Here is a 19,454-nt window from a genome sequence, read left to right on the forward strand (position 1 = left end):
TCATGGGTATTCTTTTGAAGGGAAGCAAGCTAAAGGCACGGTCTTACATACAGGTCTGGAACACTGATATATATATACACTATGTAGGCATGAAATTATCGCATATGTACGATAATTATCGTTCGGTTCCGATCGCCGAATTGTACGTGTTTTGTCCCCGTTTTTTAGTTCTACGTGGCGCTAGTAGACTTCTGACACGCTCGCTGCTAACGCTGCTGACGCTGCTGACGCTACTGGCTGATGCCGTTAAGGTTATAATTCTATTCATTCTGTGTACAAGAAAATTGCGAGATTGGTGTTGTATTTGTTACAATTGTTCCGATAGTTTTGGAAAATCGACATTATTTAAATATTTTTTTAGCTAATTTTTTTTTTTAACGAGTTTCGTTTTTTTTACGCGTTTCGTTCGTTTTGTCATGCCGACGTGCATTGTGCCCGGCTGTACTTCGGGATACTCTTCGAATCCGGAAAAAGTGCATTTTTTTACAATACCGAGAGATCCCACGAGTGAAAAGTTGTGGAAAGATGCAGTGCATCGAGCCAATAGTTCTGTTAAAGCAGGAAGAGCGGTGTGTGAAAAACACTTTTTGAAGGACGAAATTCTTTGGCAGCGTCAATTGCTCGGTCCTAGTGGACAGGTAGTTGGAATAGTGAGTTTCATTTAGAGATTGATTTTATTATTTATAGCATTATCCAAAAAATTGTACTCAATTTTTTAAAATTCTGCTTACAATTCATAATTTTAGGGACAATACAAAATACCTCGATTGAGAAAAGGATGTGTGCCATCGCAGTTTTCATGGACGATATCAGAGAATGTGATCGATAAGTCTATTGATATGTTTCCCTCTCAATTTTCTTCACTGGGATCTCTAGAGCAGACCGAGACTTTAACGTCGAATATCGAAGAGAATATTATTTCTTCATCTAAAGCCGATCTTATTCAAGATAAAAGTATACCGAGCAATTTAGCCAGTGAAATTCCAATGGAGCGAGGCCATGTATCTCCAGCAATTCAAAGTATCAGTGTTAAGAGTGCTTCGAGTGTAAGCCTGGAATTTACAGAACTCCTGACAGCAGAAGTGAGTCTTCCTTCAGGGTGGATAAAATATAACACTGGCTGCGGAGGAAAAAAGTTGGTTTTCTTTTATACCAATAAAACCCTGGAGATCGAGAAGACGTATCACATGTTTCCATTTAAAAATGTAGCGGTGGAGGAGAATATGTCCATTCAGTTGAAGATTGTCGGTATTTTGCTCGATGCGAGTAAGTTTGACATGCCTCGCTACATTACTAGCATCGAACAATTACAGGATTTGTTGTTGAAGATTCATCGTCTCACTGTGTGTTCTGGTGCCATACAGTCGTCGGTCACATCTGGATTGGAAGCAAGCTCCAACGCATTACGAAAAGATATCGGCGATACTTGGCGTCACAATCAGTGTGCTCTGCTACTTTTCAATGACAAAATTTGTGCCCATTGTAGGTCAGCAAAGAATACTTTTAAAAAAAGCTGTCGAAGACATGCTCGAGACGAAGTGAATCCACAAAAAAAAAAGCAGTTGTCAGTGTTGCTGAAGAAATATCGCTCTGCGCTTCGAGCCAAACGACTCGCGCGAGAAAAAATTAAAACGCTAAAATCGAAGGTTTTCGAAATTCGTCGACAATTGGCACGGTGCAGTAATCAACATCTTAAGCGTCATGTGAAGGATGGAAATATACCTCGAAGCCGCGAAGCACAGAAACTCGAAAGGACGAAATAACTCCAAACAGTGGATGCTTTTATGCATGCTCCTTCATATGAGATCTCCATCAGGCTATGAGTTCCTGCGATCCAACGATATTCTACCTCTCCCGTGTGTGAGAACTGTTCGAAGGTATTTTGTTTTTCATGATGATATTCTTTCATAGCATTATGGGGTTCAATTCATCACACAACTATGAAAATAAAACGATTTTATTTGAATAACTGCGGCAACTCAACTCCTTCAAAGTTATTCATTTTTATTAACAATCATGATTGATACATTTCATTTACTGCCTGTATTTGTAATTCGTATTTACAATTATTATTTACAATTACTATTTACATTCATTATTCACGTTCTTTATTTACAATGACAATTATCTGATTATGTTCACACATTTGTCGAAGATCAAAACTGGTTGCGGCTTTGATCCTCGATTCTTCGAAGTGTTGAAAGTAGCACTGAGCAAAAGGGTGAACCGGAAAAACACGGGGTTCTATTGCTGGACGAAATATCAACCCGAGAAAGTGTCAGTGTTGACACGACAAATCTCTCATATAAAGGACTCGTAGATTTTGGCGCGGAAGGCAGTACATCCTCCGATCTCACGGAAAAAGCTAATCATGGATTAGTTTTGATGTTGCAGGGCAATTATTGTCAGCCAATTGCGGTTTTTGCATCAAGAGGACCCGTTAAAGGAGTAGTGCTTGCCCAGCTGATAATAAAAGCAATTGTATTATTGGAAAAAGTTGGTACACAAAAGTTTTGGTCTGAACTCTGTGTGTGTGGAGCAAAAGACCAGCTTCGTAATTATTTCGAGCACCCCTTAGTGGAAGGTCGAAATGGTCGAAACATTTACGCGTTTTCTGATACCCCACACCTCCTAAAAACCATAAGAAATCGTCTGTACAACAACGGAGTTTTACAGGTTCGTAAATATAAATTGCGTTAAAAGCCAACATCGTTGCTGCTATTTCCGTTATCTTCAGAGCCGATAATTATTTTCCAGATGGATCCTTTGAAGCAAGAAATGAAATGGGAGTACATCAAACTTCTGTACGAAAAGGACCGAGAACATGCGGGTCCTGGACAAACTTTGATCTGTCCACAGTTAACAGCGAGTCACGTCTTTTTAAATAATTCTCTCAAGATGCGCGTGCGATTAGCGATTCAAGTAAGTCATTTCGTTTTCAAATTCGAAGGTCTTAATTTAAAATTTTTTTCGATAATGAGACGACTAATAATTTTAAAAACCATTAACTGAACAGGTCTTCAGCAATTCAGTTTCAGCCGGGCTACGATTTTTCGAGAAATACGTACCGGAATTGCAAGGTTGCGAAGCCACAACATCGTTTTGCGCGTGGATGAATGGAATGTTCGATGCTCTCAATTAGAAGAACCCTTTCGACGAAGTTCAGCCAGGCAATGTCGATTTCAAGGTGACCCAACCAATAATTTAATAGTAATATATAATGATTCAACAATAATTACAATAACAACTGTAATAAATAAAAAAATGTATCAATTAACAATTAAACGACAAAAAATGTGAGCCGTCACGGGATGCCTGGCAGATGTGAAACATCGGCATTATTTTGTAAAAAAAGTAATATGCAGTAAAGAACAGATTGCGATAGGAACTAAATATGGCATAATGATAAAATAAAATATTACGATTTTTTTCCAGAAAATGATGACTGTTTATTTAAGGGGGGGGTAAGGTTAATTCGGTGAAAAAAAGCATGTTTTTAAGATTTTTTTTTGGCAATACAGATGGTGTTAGTTTATTCAGGCAATCCATACATGATAATGTAACATTTGAACAATATTTCCCTAAATTTTCATTGCAAAATATCAAAAATTGAGCGACTGACGATGAATCTCCGGAGGCGCCTCGAGAAAAAGTTGTTTTGCGGTGCCCATCATAACTCGCAACCAAATCATGTGAAACGAAAAAATCAAAATGCATTTGTTAAAGGAGATGTTTGTCGAGGTATTCACGGGAGGATTTTTTTTTTTTTCGATTTTTCGATTTTTCGTAGCACTTGGAAGCCAAAAACCAGATTTTCGCTAAAAAAAACGTCTAATTTGTTGTTGTAAAATTGATAATTATTGAAAAAAAATAAAAAGCTCCCGACAATACCTGGTGAATAATGTGAAAAAACACTGTGCAAAATTTCAAAACGATTGGTCCAGTAGATTTTTAGTTATGGTGGGCACGGACTCCAAAAATGACAAGTCTCAGAAAAACGCATTAGAGTTTTGCGTACTGAAAAATTCAACATAAAATTCGATAATTTTTTTATACTCCCACAGAGTCGTCGATGCCAGGTCCGTAGAGCAAAAGGCTTCCATCAAGATGGTCTAGAGCATCTTTTTGCATTTGTCTACGCAAAACTCTTTCTTCTTTACTGTCACGCGTTGCTTGCTCCTCTGCTCTACTAATTCGCAACTCGTCAGCTTGTCGTGCCCATTCGTGAGAACTTGGCCCTGTCGGGATGTGCATCTCTTGCATAAAGGCCAGCAAGGCAAAAGAACCTTCATTGAAAGTACATGCAGCTACATGAGCTGCAATTTCAACGATTGTAGCGGTGCCACTGACAGACTTTGGCTAATTTTTCGGGGCATTTTTCGATGTACGAACACGAACGATAACAAAGTAACACTTTCGATGTACGAATTGAAGGAAAACAGAGTCAAAATTTTAGCGTCACTTGTTACTGCTCAGCACGGCGTACAGTGTTTAACTGATGTATATACCATGCCTCGAATATTCTTGACTCTACCTGAACAGACCCGTTTGGTTTTAATTGGGCCGGGTGAGCGCGTCGCGTAACTGTCGGTCAGGTATAAAACCTCATCCCGGAGCAACGGACGCTTACTCATAACTTCCTCAATTTTGCTTCAATCGACTTGAAATTTTAACACAATATTCTTGACATATTGTGCAATCAATTAGAAAAATAAAAAAAAATTGAAAAAAAAAAATTTAATACCTTACCCCCCCCTTAATAAACATTTATTTTCATTAAATACAAAAATTTAAGACTTTATTTCAAATCGTGACAACTTAATTCGTTTAATCAGTGACTTCGGTAATAGTTATATTCGATGTTGCCTCTGACGACGGTATTACTGTGACAATTGGTCGATGGTAACTGAAGTATGTTACAAAAGTATTGGACATAACATTATCAAGATATTTAATAAATACAGCATCTATTGTTGTTCCATATCTGATGAATAAGAACAGGAATATTAACAAGTTCACTAACTTACTTGCTCATAAAAAATCTTTGAACGAACAAAAAAACTCTTATTCAATTGGAAAAACTACCAAAAAAAATTGGTTAATTAACCTAACTGATACTCCTATTCCAGAAAATGTTACCGAAATAGTACAATTAGGTCACAAATTCGGTCGCACATATAACAAACGTGATCTTCCAGTCTTCAACCTTATTTCCAATTTTGAAGAAAAAATTATGAGTTTTTCAAATGAGTTAAGAAATCAAGCTAGATCCGATTTCACCAACCGTGTACTTGTTTTCCCAAAGCACTCCAAAAACAACATCAATAATTTTGTCACTGATCAAAAAATCCGTGAGACCATGATTTTAAAAAAAAATAATCCTGAAATCATGATTCTAAAAGCTGACAAAGGTAATACGTCGGTTGCTATGTACAGAGACACGTATAATGAAAAAATGAGACAGCAGCTTTCTGACACTACTACGTATAGAATTACTAGATATGATTTGTGTAACTCCTTACAAAATAGGGTGAATAAGCTCTCTTTTAATTGGTTTACCTCTAAATTTATAACTAAAAATCTACATCGAAATATTTCTACGTACAATAGTGTTCCTCCACGCGCATATGGGCTTCCAAAAATCCACAAAGAGGATGTCCCTTTAAGAATAATAGTCTCATTTGTTAATAGCCCGACCTGTACCTTAGCCAAAACTATCAATTCATGGCTCACCACCAATATAAAACCTCCCATCTCGAGAGTTAAGGATAGTTTTTTATTAGTTGATAAAATTAAGACATTGATTATCCCGGACAATTACACGTTAATATCTTTAGATGTAATTTCACTGTTTACTAATGTTCCTACAGATCTCGCTTTGCGTGCAATAAACAACCGTTGGGATTCTTTAGAAAATAAGATCCCAATTCCCCTTAGTGAACTTGAAAAAGCCTTAATAATATGTTTTGACTCCGCAATTTTTAAATTTAATAACGAGACTTATGCACAACAATTTGGTTTGCCTATGGGATCTCCTCTTTCCCCAATCCTGTCAGACCTCGTCATGGAAGACCTGGAAACTTCTTGCATAAACGATCTAGGTTTTAATTTACCGTTCTACTTTCGATACGTGGATGATATTCTTACCGCTGTTCCAAATGAAAAAATACATCACATTCTTAATATTTTTAACGGGTACCATCCTAGAATACAATTTACTATCGAAACAGAAGAAAATAATGCCATCAGTTTCCTAGACGTATTGTTGATACACAGCAATAATAATATTAAGACAGATTGGTTTCACAAAAAAACATGGTCACAAAGATACTTGAATTTTAACTCTCACCATCCTTTGTCCTTCAAAATAGGCACCATCTGTAACCTTGTTGACAGAGCTATCAAACTAGCTAGTACAGAGTTCCAGGAAAAAAACCTGGCGCTCATATACAATGTACTAAGATCGAATGATCACCCTCATGGCCTATTACAACAACAAATTAATAAGAGACGCTCCTACATCAACAACATACTTGACCATAATATTGACTCTGCTTCCGTTGAAGATAACAATAGACCTGCTACTACATACATCCCCATTCCATATGTAGCCGGCCTATTTGAGTCACTTAATCGTTTATTCGCTAAATATAATGTAAAGTTTGTTGGAAAAAATTCAAAAGACCTACAACTAGTTTTTGATACAGGCAAAGACAAGATCCCCATAGGCAAACGATCTAATGTCGTGTATAAAATACCATGCAATGACTGCAATCAAGTCTACATAGGTCAAACGGGTCGACATCTCAATACTAGAATTAGGGAACACCAACGCAACATACATGAGATTGAAGAACGGCACACAGCTCTAACGAAACATAGTATCGATAAACAGCACACATTTAATTACGACAACACAAACATCCTTTGTGAAGAAAACAATTACTATAGAAGACTGTTATTAGAAATGTGCAACATTGTAGGTCATACCAATTCCGTTAATCTCAGACAAGACGTTGAACATTTAAGCAATATTTACAAACCTCTAATCTCTGCCCACACAACAAATATTGTTTAACCTTAACTATTTTTATTTTTTTAAAAAAAATTATCTCGTTTCCATTTACAGTCCTTTCTACATAACTTTTCTTACAAAATATTTATTGTTTTTTTTGTATAATTGTTTATAATAGGTTCACCTTCACTCTGGATTATATTGTTTTCTCCCATCAGTCGTTATTCACCTGTTGATCCAATTGGTTCAACCAACAATCTTTCGTTAGACATGTAGAACTTAATTATAAAGAGCCTACCTCCACTTAATTGACACCTGTGAATTAATTTCATTGCTAAAACGACGTTCTTTAATTACCTTTTAACACTATGACATACTGACTGTGAAGAAACATACTTCTTTAATCTTTTTAATTAATGACTACCAACTTTTAACTCCCACATATAAAATAACTTGAAGATTGACATTGTCTACCGTCACTCAAAAGAACACTGTTTCCACCAATTGTAATTGTGAATTCGACTACATCTTATTACACTTACTTAATTCAAAAGGTAAATAACACCAAAAAACATCCTTATCTCATTTAATCATAAGGTCTTACTATCAACAATATTTAATAGCTCTAAGAGTATTACATCTACAATAATTAGGTCCGATTACTTCTAGTACCATGATTTATACTATAAAATTCTTTTTTTGTTATTTTTGACAGTTTTTTAAAATAAATCGTTCTGAGGAGGGCCCATATCCGGGTCGAAACGTTAACTAAAATTACGTTTTCTTAATTGACCGATCACCAAGAATCTATAATATATGTTCCATATCTGGTAATAGGTTCTCTTGAATTGTTGTTAATTTGCAATTGAAATTCTTCTTGGAGGAACGTAATTAATGGCGTTGATTCATGTTTTGCAAAATTTACATTGAAATCCTCAGCTAAAATCAATGCTAGTTTATCTTTATTGGTTTTGAAAATTATTGAACCTCTGTGACTGTACGGAAATAATCTCTCGTGTAAAAATGAAATGATGTCATTCATTTTTTTATTAGGTGAAATGTACATAACAATCATAATTAATTCACTCCCATCTTCTAGTTTAACATGCGAAGCACACATATCGCCAATAGATGTTTGGGAGACATGAACGTCTGTAGCATTTTGAACTACTAGATCCATGTTGAATGTAGTAATATGTGAAGTATTGTTGTTTTTATAAATGGCAACTCCAGCGGCTCTAACATTTTGTCGTTTAAATTTAGCTATACAATGAAAATTAGGTAAGTCGACTGATTCATCAGCAGGAAGCCATGTTTCAGTTAGTGATAAAAAGTTACTACTTTGACAAATAGAATCTTGTAAATCAGTAGTATGTTTTCTGAGACTTTGGCAGTTTAAAGTATAAATGTTTAATTTATTTCTGGAGTTCGTAAAATCAGTGGTCAGTCCTTGCAATGTAGTAAGTTTATTTAAAGATAATCTTTTAAATTCTTGCTGTAAACTTGAAACTGATGAATCTACTCTTCTTCCATGATAAAATCTTAAATTAACCTGACTGTTACATATAAACAACCCTTCAATACTTGTTATTCGTGTTAAAGCTACGTAAAGTAATGGAATACAACGACTTTTACTATACTCATAGACCACCTCGTCATATGTACCTCCTTGAGACTTATGAATAGTCATAGCACATCCTGATATCAATGGAAAATGATTTCTTTTGACCACAATGGTTTTATTATTATTGAGTGATATACTTGAAGTTCGACGTACAATAGGTACAGCACGTCTATCGTGCTTTTCTTGCTCGTGCTCGTTTTTATCTGGAAAAACAAGCCATATGCGAGTTACTTGATTTTCATAATTTTGTTCTATATGAACCAGCTTTCCAATGGCGCCGTTAACTAAACCGTCTACCACGTCTATGTTAGTTGTAATAATATAAGGTTTTCCAATAACAAAAATGATTTCGTATGGCAAACCTCCTGTATCAATCACTGACACCTTGTGTAATTTTTGTCTCATATTTGCTTTCTGCTCATGATTAGTACAACCAGAAATAATTTCCATTGCAATTGAATCTATTTTATTTTCAGTTTGTAAAGCTAGTATGTTATATGCGTTAACTGATGCATTATCATGAAATAATTGTACACCACTCGGACACCGGCGCAAGGCTTCCTCATTCGTAAAAAATCTAGGCTCGATAACGGCTAATTCATCATCATTTAAAATAATACCACTGTCATTTTTTGTGAGAATAGAAGCAAACATTTCGTTATTTTGACGCATTATTTGAGTTAATTCGTAGAATTTTAATCCTCGCTAAAGTAAGGGTCCAAACATCCGTTGTTTAGACTGCTTATAGATTGGAGTTGCACGGACTGGAGGTAATTGTCGCAAATCTCCAATAAAAATAATGTCTAGCCCACCAAAATTTTCATAAAAATTTCCGGTTATTTGCTTTAGTCTTGCGTCTTTTTGGTTTAAGAGCTCGGCACCAATCATACTAATTTCGTCAATTATTGGAACTTTGACATATTTAAATAAGCATCGATATTGTTGTGCTGTTTCTATTGACAACGGAATTAGTTTTGACAATGATATTTTCAATGCAGTATGAACAGTGGTTCCGTTAATAGCTACTTGCAGCTGTACCAGTCAAAGCACACGTAATGTATCAATTGCAGAACCCATCATTATCAGAAAATCTGTTATATATTTCCATTATCAATTTTATTACAAAGGTTTTTCCACATCCAGCTGGCCCAGTAAAATAATTGTAAAGGTGACTTCTCTGCAGATAAATTGTGATGAATGACGTGTAAAAGCAAATCTTCTTGTTGTTCATTAGCGCTTCTCATGAGTTCGCAAAAACGATCATTACTCTATTCATTCATTGTGAACTAAATTAAAATAGATTACTTATTAAGATGTATGGATGAATGTATGAACATTGTATGTAAATATCTCTTGTTCATATTTTTAATATGTCACCGACGAGATTGAGAATCGTCGGAACACCGTCGAAGAGCGTGAAGTAACGCTCACCATGTGGATTCGGGCACCGGGAGGTTGCCCTCGCACCTCATTCGCTAATTACTGTTGTAACCTATTACAACTGCAGCTCCTTGGACCCTCAGGCCCAAGAAGCCGCGTCTTTCGTCTGTTAAGTCGCAAGGTGCGTGGACGTCAACCCGTATTAGCCCTTCTTGAGTAATAGTAGCGTGCGGAAAATGTTAGTTATGACCGGCCTAAAGCATCTTGCTAATCCGTTAAATTCGAGTATTCATATTATCCTGTGATTTGAAAAGACTCACTATCTTCTACGTTTCCATCTTTTCTGTGCTTTACTAAATCTCATCATTTCGAGAATAGACATTTTTATGCCATTCCGTTTTCCGTAATTAAATTGAGTTCGGCCCTGATTCAACCGAATCAGGTAATTTTAGGTGCTTATAATAATAACTTCATTATCATTTTTAAGAAATAATCTTTGGAATCATTTTTAACATATATCAAAATCAACAAATTGACACTTTCAACCATAGCTTTCGATAGTAAAGTATCATTCTAAATCCACAAAGACTAAGTGCTCGATGTTCAACATCGTTCGATTCATCAACTCTTCCGAACTAGAGGTGAGGCCCTGGTCCAGAATTCTACTGACGCAGACTGATACGATCCGACGGCTCTCAATCTCGCTCGAACTACACATCTAAAGATAAGTCAATCCGAGTGCTAATCTTCGACATTGAACGAATTCTTGTTTTCACCTTTATAATAAAAATTTACTTCTGTAATATCCGTTTAAAAGCAAGTCTAGAATTGGTGGCTAGCTTCACTACCCCCAATTAAATCATACGTACTGTTTCCAAGATTTAACCAACAAGAATTAACAACAGGAAATATATTTAATTTAAGATAATCTAAAAGGAGAGATACAATACAATAATCACGACCAGCTAGTTATAACCATCGTTCAGGATAGATGTTCTTGGTATCAAACAATAATATCATTTAGAATAAAATAACACACGATTTGCTCAAACACGCGAACGGTCAAATTTAGTGATTCTGCAGCTTCTCTGCATTTGAATATAAATTCGTCCGTCGGCGCGGATTGTTATATAAACTCAAACACTTTATAAATTGTTACTTACGGCTTTTATGTCATTATCACCATTCATTGTTATCAGACATTTCAGTCACCAAATCGTACAGAATATACTTTATCTTTTACCAGTTAAATCATATTAAACCATTTATTTTGTACGACCTTTTTCCTATTTTCATTATCATAAAATTGCCTCAACAATTTAAACAAACCTTACAGACCTGTACAGGACTATAGCAACACGATCCTACAAATTACCGGCTTATCGAAAGGTAGGTCTTTCTTAGATTTAATTTTTATTCATTCTCGTTAGGTAGGAGCTTGATTATTCAATTAATCATTAACTCTTATCATTAAATCTTCATTAACAGCAGCATTTGGATTTCTGTACAATTCCTCAAAGGGGTTTGGCTCTGGAAATCTTGTAGCAATGTCTCTGATGTCAATGATCCGTCATCTATTAGCTCACCTTCATGACATAATTGTCGGCATATATCAATTGTCTTTTGAATATCAATATTTGACTCAAATTCTTTGCTTTTTTATATAATTTCATTTTCGTGTTCATCATATATAGTTGTGAATTTCATATCTACTAATATTTCTGTGTCTTCATTTCTAAATGGTATATGTAAGGTCACCATTTCTCTTCTGTACTCGTTGTAATCCTGAGTCATATCATAATTTCTGTAACGAATAACTTGAGGCTGCTTCTTTCTGACGTACTCTTCCTTTCTATTTTTAGTATATTTTGAAACAAATTGTGCTAAAGAAATTGCTTCCAATTCTTCTGGCCGTTTTTGATACTTGTCATGCCAATCTTCCTTCCAAATATCAGTAGAGTCGTCATCAAGTTCATCAATTTGTTTTTGTGTTTTTCTTATCCTCTGTCGTTCAATAGGCCAACAAGTGTTAATATACTGAACCGCTACTGATGATTTAGACATTGGTAACCTTCAAAGATACCAAGCAGCTTCTTGACTACTCATCTCAATAATATTTAGCATGTCAACACTCATTTTAGGAGTTATTTCAACAATATCGAATTTACGATCCTCATTCATAACTTCTATTATTTTACGTTGTAAATTGCTAATGCCTCTGTTGGTCTTATTTACATATTCGACGACATATGCAGCGCAAGAATATTCTTCAGTAATTATCTGAAAATCCATATTTGACTTTAAGACATTAAAAACAAATGGATTGAAAGTATTGTGCCATTTTTCGGACGGATGTCGTTTATAGAATATTCTTGGTCTACTAATACCAGATCTTAGTATATCTTTGTATTCTTCATCTGATCTGATATTATTACTTTCATAATAATCATCAATACTGTCATAGTCATTACTTTCTAAGTTAATTCTAATTTCATTATATCTTTTCAAGTGTTCTTTGTAAAGTGGATTCGTTTTTTCCATCGGTATTAAAATCATTGTAGATTTACAAGGCATGAATGGTGCTTCAAATCGGCACTTTTGCACAGAATTAGATCCAATTTTTTTGTAGCACGTGACGGTATGCTTATGCGTAAGTAATTTTATGTTTCCAGATGCTTCCGACGTTGATACTGATACTAAACTGTTAATCATTTCTATTACTTGTTTTTGCTCTTCTCCAAGAATATCTGTGGGAGCATTATCCAGCCATAAAAGAATATGCGCATGTGGACTTCCTCGATATTGAAATTCAATCCTCAAAAAGTAGTTAATAACTCTAAACTTACCAAACGGACTAAACTTCTTTGATTGTAAAATTGTCATTATTACATTAACTAACTTGTTAAAATAAATAGCCCATGTTACAGCATTGTTGTTAATTAATGAACTTTTTTGGATAAAACTTAGTTCCGATGCGATAAAATTTTGCATATCTTCTTTTTCTTCAGCTAATTTATGCAACAATGTTAATAAATCCGGCCACCCTATTTCATTTGCGCTTAGTGTCATGAATGCAGTTGGCTTCCCTAGCTGCCGAATCATTGCGAATAAATCTTTTTTCCTTGCAGACCAATACCAAACTTAATTCGGTATTGACCGTAGAAAAGCTAAATTAGACTCTATGCAGTTATGAATATACTCTTCGGATTGAACTTGTTCCTTAGTTATATTGGTATCTGTACCAACATGTTTAAACGCGATCGTTAACCAGTCACGAACTCGCAGTCTCATTATTTTTACAGCCATATATAACAAATGATAGGGATCGATTCCTCAACAATCCTTACGTCACAGTTCACTAGATGTCATCATAAAAGGTGTAGCTTTGACTGTATCCCTAAATTTTCTAAAGTGTCCCATATAAATACTCGGAAATGATAGCTCTTCAGCATGCTCATCGAATAATAAACTCTGTGGAATATTGTGTTGCCCTGGCGCTAATCTTAAAGATTTTTCTTCGTTCCATACCAAAGTTTGTTGTTGAACAGTTCAATATCGATGTTTTCACTAAATTCGTCAATGTTCTGTTGTGTAATCAGTGGTGTTTCTTGATTAAAAAATGATTCATCAACTGTTATTTTGTAATGCTGATATAAAGGTGTACGAATCAAATAATCCAACCATTTTTTAATTGATCCGATGCTAATTAGGCTATGAACAAAACTACTTTTATGAATCAATTTTTTAATATGTACGTAAATGCAATGTTCATCATTGACATCTCTTGGAAGTAATCGTACCATTGTATCAACAGCAACAGGAACATTGATAATTTGTCCGTATATGCCGAATTGCCCTTGAACGTGCCTTAATCTTCTTATTTGCATAAAAGGAATTCGAGGAGAAATAAGCCTTTCAGTGATGAAATCTATTTTTGGTAAATGCTGTGGTATTTTTGGATAGTGAAATCCATTATAAACAGACAAATTAGGAATGCTATTTTTATCTAATGCTGATTTACAAGTAGAGCAAATTTTGAATGCATCCACGTTCTGCCCGTTAGTTATTGTGTTAATTATATTTCCAGATGCAGATGGTTTCTTCAAATCTTTTTCAAACCAAAGTCGATCGCAGATTGAGCAAGCATGTCCAAATTCATTATTTTTAAAGTTATCGTTAAAATATTCATGAGCTAATTTATGGTATCTAAATTGACTGTAGTTATTCGGAATTTCCGTAATATTTGCACTTGATTGACCTCTTCCATTTTGCTGAGATACTTCAACCACTACATTCTGCATTTCTTCCAAACCAGCTACACTTCGAGAATTTGTACTTATTTCATCTATTATTGGATCATTAATTATTTCTGTAAATTCGATATTTGGAGAAGTAGATAATTCTGTAATCATTTCTGCATTTTGTAGACGCCTCCTTCTTTTCGCTTCACATTGTTTCAATTTATCTCTGTTCTGCTCCCTGTATCTTTGTTGACGTTCTCTTTTTTTTTGGAGAGCATTTAGTTCATTACCTTGCTCATTTCTTTGAATGGATGATGGTTGTATTTTTTCCAAACCAGATGAACTTTGAGCAGTAATTATGTCTTTATTATTCAATTCTATTCTATTCGTGTTTAATGAGGTAGATGGTCCGGCAATACTTTGTGAATATTGTATACGTTTTCTTCTTTCCGCTTCACGCTGTTTCAATTTGTCTCTGTTCTGCTCCCTGTATCGTTTTTGACGTTCTTTTTTATTATTATTTATTCTAAAAAAAAATATATAAGTGTTGAAAGAAGCTAAAATAAAAATTAGTATATTCTGGTACTATTAGATCAATAAAATCTTACATTACATTAATAGTATGTCTTGTGTTTAATTGATCTTGGTGATGTCCAGTTTCAATAATAATATTTTGTGACCCCTGTGATGATTGTTGGGTAATGAAATATTTATAAAAACTATGTTATTAAAATATACAGACAAATTTTAATTGGCTTTAATATACTAGTAAACTCAAGAATCTTAGCTAGTTATTGCAATATATTACTAAAGATCGTAAATTATAAATATCAATAATGAACGTTTCAATATAAATTTCACCATGATTAGAAAATTACTTAATTTTTTAATGTTCATATTAATAACAAATAAGAAAAACATTCGTGTGCTACACGCCATCAGCTGATTTTTGTCAGTCTTTATTAAAGTTATTCTTTAAGCAATTGTTTTAATGCATTAATTTTAATTAGAATGAAATTAAAATTAATTAAAATTAATAATCAATTTAAAAACATTATATGCAATGAAATTTATGTGAATTTTAAGCTACCAAGAGAGTAGATTTCACATTTGCTGGCGCTTAAAACACACTAAATATACGCGTGCTTAATACACAGATAAATGCACACTTTAATTATAAAAATATAATTAACTTACTGATAACTTGATAGTGTGTCATAGTGTGATTTTGCTTTCTCTACAGGAGGCTGATCACTTTCACTCTCTCAATTATCACTGTCAGACATATTTATTATTAGAAAAATAATTTGTTTTTAAGTAAAACACAGGTCATGTGTGCCGTAGTAAACAACACTGTATACACTATGGAGTGTACACTATAGGTATCCGAGCTCATTGTCAGTGTTATGCACTGATATACACGAAGTAAGAGGGACGAGAGAGATGGCTTAGCGCCGGGTCAAGTGGTAAGAGAATCGCACAGTCGATTGCGCATGGCGACGCGTCATACATTATATACACAGATAATTCAAGAGTCGCTGCAAAAGTTGGATGCTTGGAGGAACACGTCGAAAAAAAATAATTATCTAGCGATCTTTTTCTGACGAAACAGACAGCGGAGGGTCTACGCGTAACATTACAATCAATATTGGATCTCGTTGGGTATCTCACATAGCACTGCGGTTTGCCGTATGTGTTAACAGGTCGAGTTAACCAGGATCCATTGGAGGTTTGTTTGCGAAGGTCTACGACTGTGAAGTTTTCTATAATGGATTCCTTTCTTTTGTAAACCTAGAATGACTATGAGACATAGCTCGATATCAATCTGCACATTTTATTACTAATAACTTACCTTTTTTTTATCGGTTTCAGTATTTTGGAATTTTGGTTTTTGCTTTTTCACATGATTTCACTCATGTTTTTTTGGTTTTTGGATTTATTCGTCTCTACAGAAGTTTTTTGGTACTGTGCGACAAGCAGATCGTTGCGACGACCATCCTTCTACGCCGACGTTTTTGAATATTTATAAAATCCTATCAACGTTCAGCGTTTTGAAACCTCCGAAGACGGGCAATTGTTCGATTAGTACCGAGAAACCTACCGAACCTTTAGTCACACTTGCCGATCTAAAAATGATGTACGTGAATCTCGATACTAACATCGAGCTCTCGAATTCAATAAAAGAAAAGTTGCAGCAAATTATCCTGCATGAAGATTAGGATTTCGAAAATATTACCCACATAAACGAGCACGATTATGGCATGCCTGCAGTCGCTGATTGTATTATGTATTGTTTAACTGCAGATTTAACGAATCAAATCTGCAATACGGTCAAATGCTTACGATACAAAAACGCTTTGCTAAAATCTGATGCAAATGACATTGTTCTCCCGGCAGCTATTTTAAGTAATTAGCAGCACCGAGGTACTTCCATTCATCCAAACACACGATTGTGGCGTTTAGTACTTTTTTTGGAAAAAAATTTTCAAGCGCATTGCTACTCTTCGCATGTTGTCGAGGACATTCTGGAAGACGTTCACAATTATAATGCTCTATCATTTCCATGTAATGATCATGCTCATGACATTATATTTCAAATCATTCAACGCTTGATTACGAAGCGAATGCAACAATTTTGTACGCGTCTAAACGCCGGACAAAAAAAAAAAACAACCAAAGTAAAAAAAAAAGCATCGAAACATTACACGACATGAATGTACATACGATATCAACATTTAATTAAACGGAAATATTTTTTTATATGTCCATTTTTCTTTCCTCTTTATCCTCTTTATGCATATTTACAGGCATAAGAAAAATGAATTATATATGCATTTATACCATGCATATTATGTATAATGCATATGTATAATGCAATACACCATGAATAATTGCTGCAAAGAATAAACACTACATTTTTCCAAAGTATCAATTATTTAAAGCTATTATTTATTTGTATTTGTAATGAAAATTTGTTTTTCCCAAATTGTGGGATATACGTGTATGTATTTACATTATAACCCACATAATGCATTCCGAGGGAACCGCGCGCAAGCCTGTCACAAGGTCCCTAGATTAGACAGCTCAAGACACGTGTGGGCAAAAAAATTAGTGAGAATGCGCCAAAAGTTTCGTATGACAACGGATGCTTACCATCTAGAGCACAATATGACACGGTGTGAACATTTCTGGTCTATTCCTTTGCCCGGATTGGCCGCTTACAACAGATATTTGTACACTGTGTCACACTGTGCTCTAAATGGAAAGCACCCATAGACATAAGGGGAGCTTTCCAGCAAGGAGACACGGTGTGACACTGTGTTACACGGTCGAACACTGTGCCTTGGTGCTTGTTGGAACGCTTTGAGGTTCTTAATTCAGTCACTAGAGTCCGCTCATGCATTATACGAAAAATCTAGGATCATTGAGCGCTCCAGGAAAAAAAAACATTTGTGAAACGCGTGTAGATTATCATTGCATTTAATAAATAAGTATAAACACTACCATGCGTCGAAATTAAAATCTCTAACTAAAAAATTGGCAGCAATGAATCCGACACAGTGTCCAACCATGCTCCGCAGCTGTGTCCGACTGTGTCGTTCTGTGTCGTTGTTGGAAAGCACCATGTTCGACACAGTGTCGCTCTGTGTCGTTGCTGGAAAGCTCCCATATTTAAGGATATGTGATTGCTTATGGTGGTTAAACTGCTGATCGAAGCGCCACTCGGCTATATTTAAATCTAACTTAAACTGCCTAGTTCTCAATGTCAATTTGCGTCGGTGATGAGAGTGTATAACCTCAAAGAAGTTGACCTGTAGACTGGCTGTAATCCTGCGTCATACGAGTCATAAGTGCATGGACGCCAAGCGCAAGCGCAAGCGTTGGCTACATAAAACGAAACAGTCAATCGCAGTGCCGAAGGTTTCCTCAAGGAAGCTCGAGATCTGCCTTGAAAGAAGGAGGCCAATAAGGCTCCTTATTCTGTCGAGGAAGGTCTATGAAACGTGAAATGAGGAACGAGGAATCCTTGTTCCTCAAGGAAGGACTATGAATACGGGTGTTGACGTGTCTAATCTAGGGACCTTGGCTTGTCAGACAACTACTAGCGTAACTAGTGGTGGAGATTGGCGGCAGAATTGAGGGACATTTTGCGAACCACTTTTAGCAGCGTGTGTCAGAGGGCTGCTCGGGGGTTTTCAGGGTCGCTGATTACGAATCCACACTCAAAAGTTGGAAATTCAAGATAGCGGATCCAATATGGCGGAACAAAACGCAAAAAGTCGTTTGACAAAAGCGAAAGTTTGTACTCGGGGGTTTTCAGGGTCACTGATTACGAATCCGCACTCAAAAGTTGGAAATTCAAGATGGCGGATTCAATATGGCAGACCGAAAATGTAAAAAGTCGTTTGACGGGAACGAAAGTGGGTACTTGTGGGTTTTTGCGGTCACTTATTACGAATATGCACTCAAAATTTGTAAATTTTCAAAGTTATATGAATAATCCGAATAATTACAGATATATGTTTGTTTCTCTCATCATTTTGGAAGATGCGTTCATTTACCCACTTCTTCTATTCGATATAGATCATAATTATCGTTCGTTCTGCGTCGGAGCTGACACACACTTTTTTCTTATATTAAAAAGCCATCGAGAGATTTGATTAAATACTATTATTTAATCAACCCTTATGATATCTTATAGGTATATGGACTTGTATATTTGGAAAGATATTGAGTATTGAGTCAACGTAACCTTAGGAGTATGTTAAAAATAATTGCTCGTTGAAGTGAATCTTCATATCTACTTGCATGATGAAGTTTTCAATCCTTTTTAAATCTAAGTACTGTTTTGAGGGCTATAGAAAAATTCACGCGCAACACATTGACACGTTGTTGCACCAATACTATCGTCCACTGTGTCACTGATTATCGTTACGCTTTAGCGAGACTTTCATATCCATCGCTAGCCGAGTGACAATTATCGTAACCTAGCGATTCGAACTAGCGACAAATGTGGTTAACTGCGTCGTACAGAATCACCACTAGCGACAATTGTCAATAGGAGGCGTTAACGATAGCGATAATCATCGCTAGAGAGTTACGGAATCCCGCTACTGTATGTAATAGCATTTTCCACTGGTTACACTGAGTATGAACTGAGAGCGCACTAGCGGTAGATTCGTATTTCCAGCGT

General features: G+C 35.4%; 2 protein-coding genes and 1 pseudogene across 5 annotated transcripts; 1 reads left to right on the top strand and 2 right to left on the bottom strand.

The window, feature by feature from the left end:
• Positions 1–170: 170 nt before the first annotated feature.
• On the top strand, positions 171–3,451 carry LOC138191215 (uncharacterized). Of its 4 annotated transcripts, none has more exons than XR_011177561.1 (5): positions 171–650; positions 747–1,877; positions 2,156–2,676; positions 2,758–2,922; positions 3,017–3,451. XR_011177561.1 is itself a non-coding variant. In XM_069137575.1 (2 exons), exons 1-2 carry the CDS (start codon positions 417–419, stop codon positions 1,761–1,763), a joined length of 1,251 nt encoding a protein of 416 aa, XP_068993676.1. In that variant the 5' UTR covers positions 171–416; the 3' UTR covers positions 1,764–1,918. The 4 variants fall into 4 exon arrangements, 1 of the variants encoding a protein (XP_068993676.1); XR_011177563.1 differs by having other exon boundaries at positions 3,025–3,451; XR_011177562.1 differs by having other exon boundaries at positions 2,381–2,676.
• A 3,915-nt stretch (positions 3,452–7,366) lies between these two features.
• Positions 7,367–15,653, bottom strand: LOC138191240 (uncharacterized). Its single transcript, XM_069137711.1, has 2 exons — positions 15,458–15,653; positions 7,367–8,842 (listed from the first exon to the last, which is right to left on the bottom strand). Exons 1-2 carry the CDS (start codon positions 15,477–15,479, stop codon positions 7,812–7,814), a joined length of 1,053 nt encoding a protein of 350 aa, XP_068993812.1. The 5' UTR covers positions 15,480–15,653; the 3' UTR covers positions 7,367–7,811.
• Positions 10,427–15,377, bottom strand: LOC138191239 (uncharacterized; annotated as a pseudogene).
• Positions 15,654–19,454: the final 3,801 nt, after the last annotated feature.

This window comes from Neodiprion pinetum, chromosome 7 (genome assembly GCF_021155775.2).
Source record: "Neodiprion pinetum isolate iyNeoPine1 chromosome 7, iyNeoPine1.2, whole genome shotgun sequence".
NCBI lineage: Eukaryota > Metazoa > Arthropoda > Insecta > Hymenoptera > Diprionidae > Neodiprion > Neodiprion pinetum.

Bases quoted from the DNA above. Each gene is read 5' to 3' on its own strand.
- LOC138191215 (XM_069137575.1), top strand. From the start codon at position 417: ATGCCGACGTGCATTGTGCCCGGCTGTACTTCGGGATACTCTTCGAAT. The intron at 651-746 runs GTGAGTTTCATT...TCATAATTTTAG, and splicing joins GTGGACAGGTAGTTGGAATA to GGACAATACAAAATACCTCG.
- LOC138191240 (XM_069137711.1), bottom strand. From the start codon at position 15,479: ATGACACACTATCAAGTTATCA. The intron at 8,843-15,457 runs GTAAGTTAATTA...TTGTTTTTCCAG, and splicing joins GACACACTATCAAGTTATCA to ATAAAAACGAGCACGAGCAA.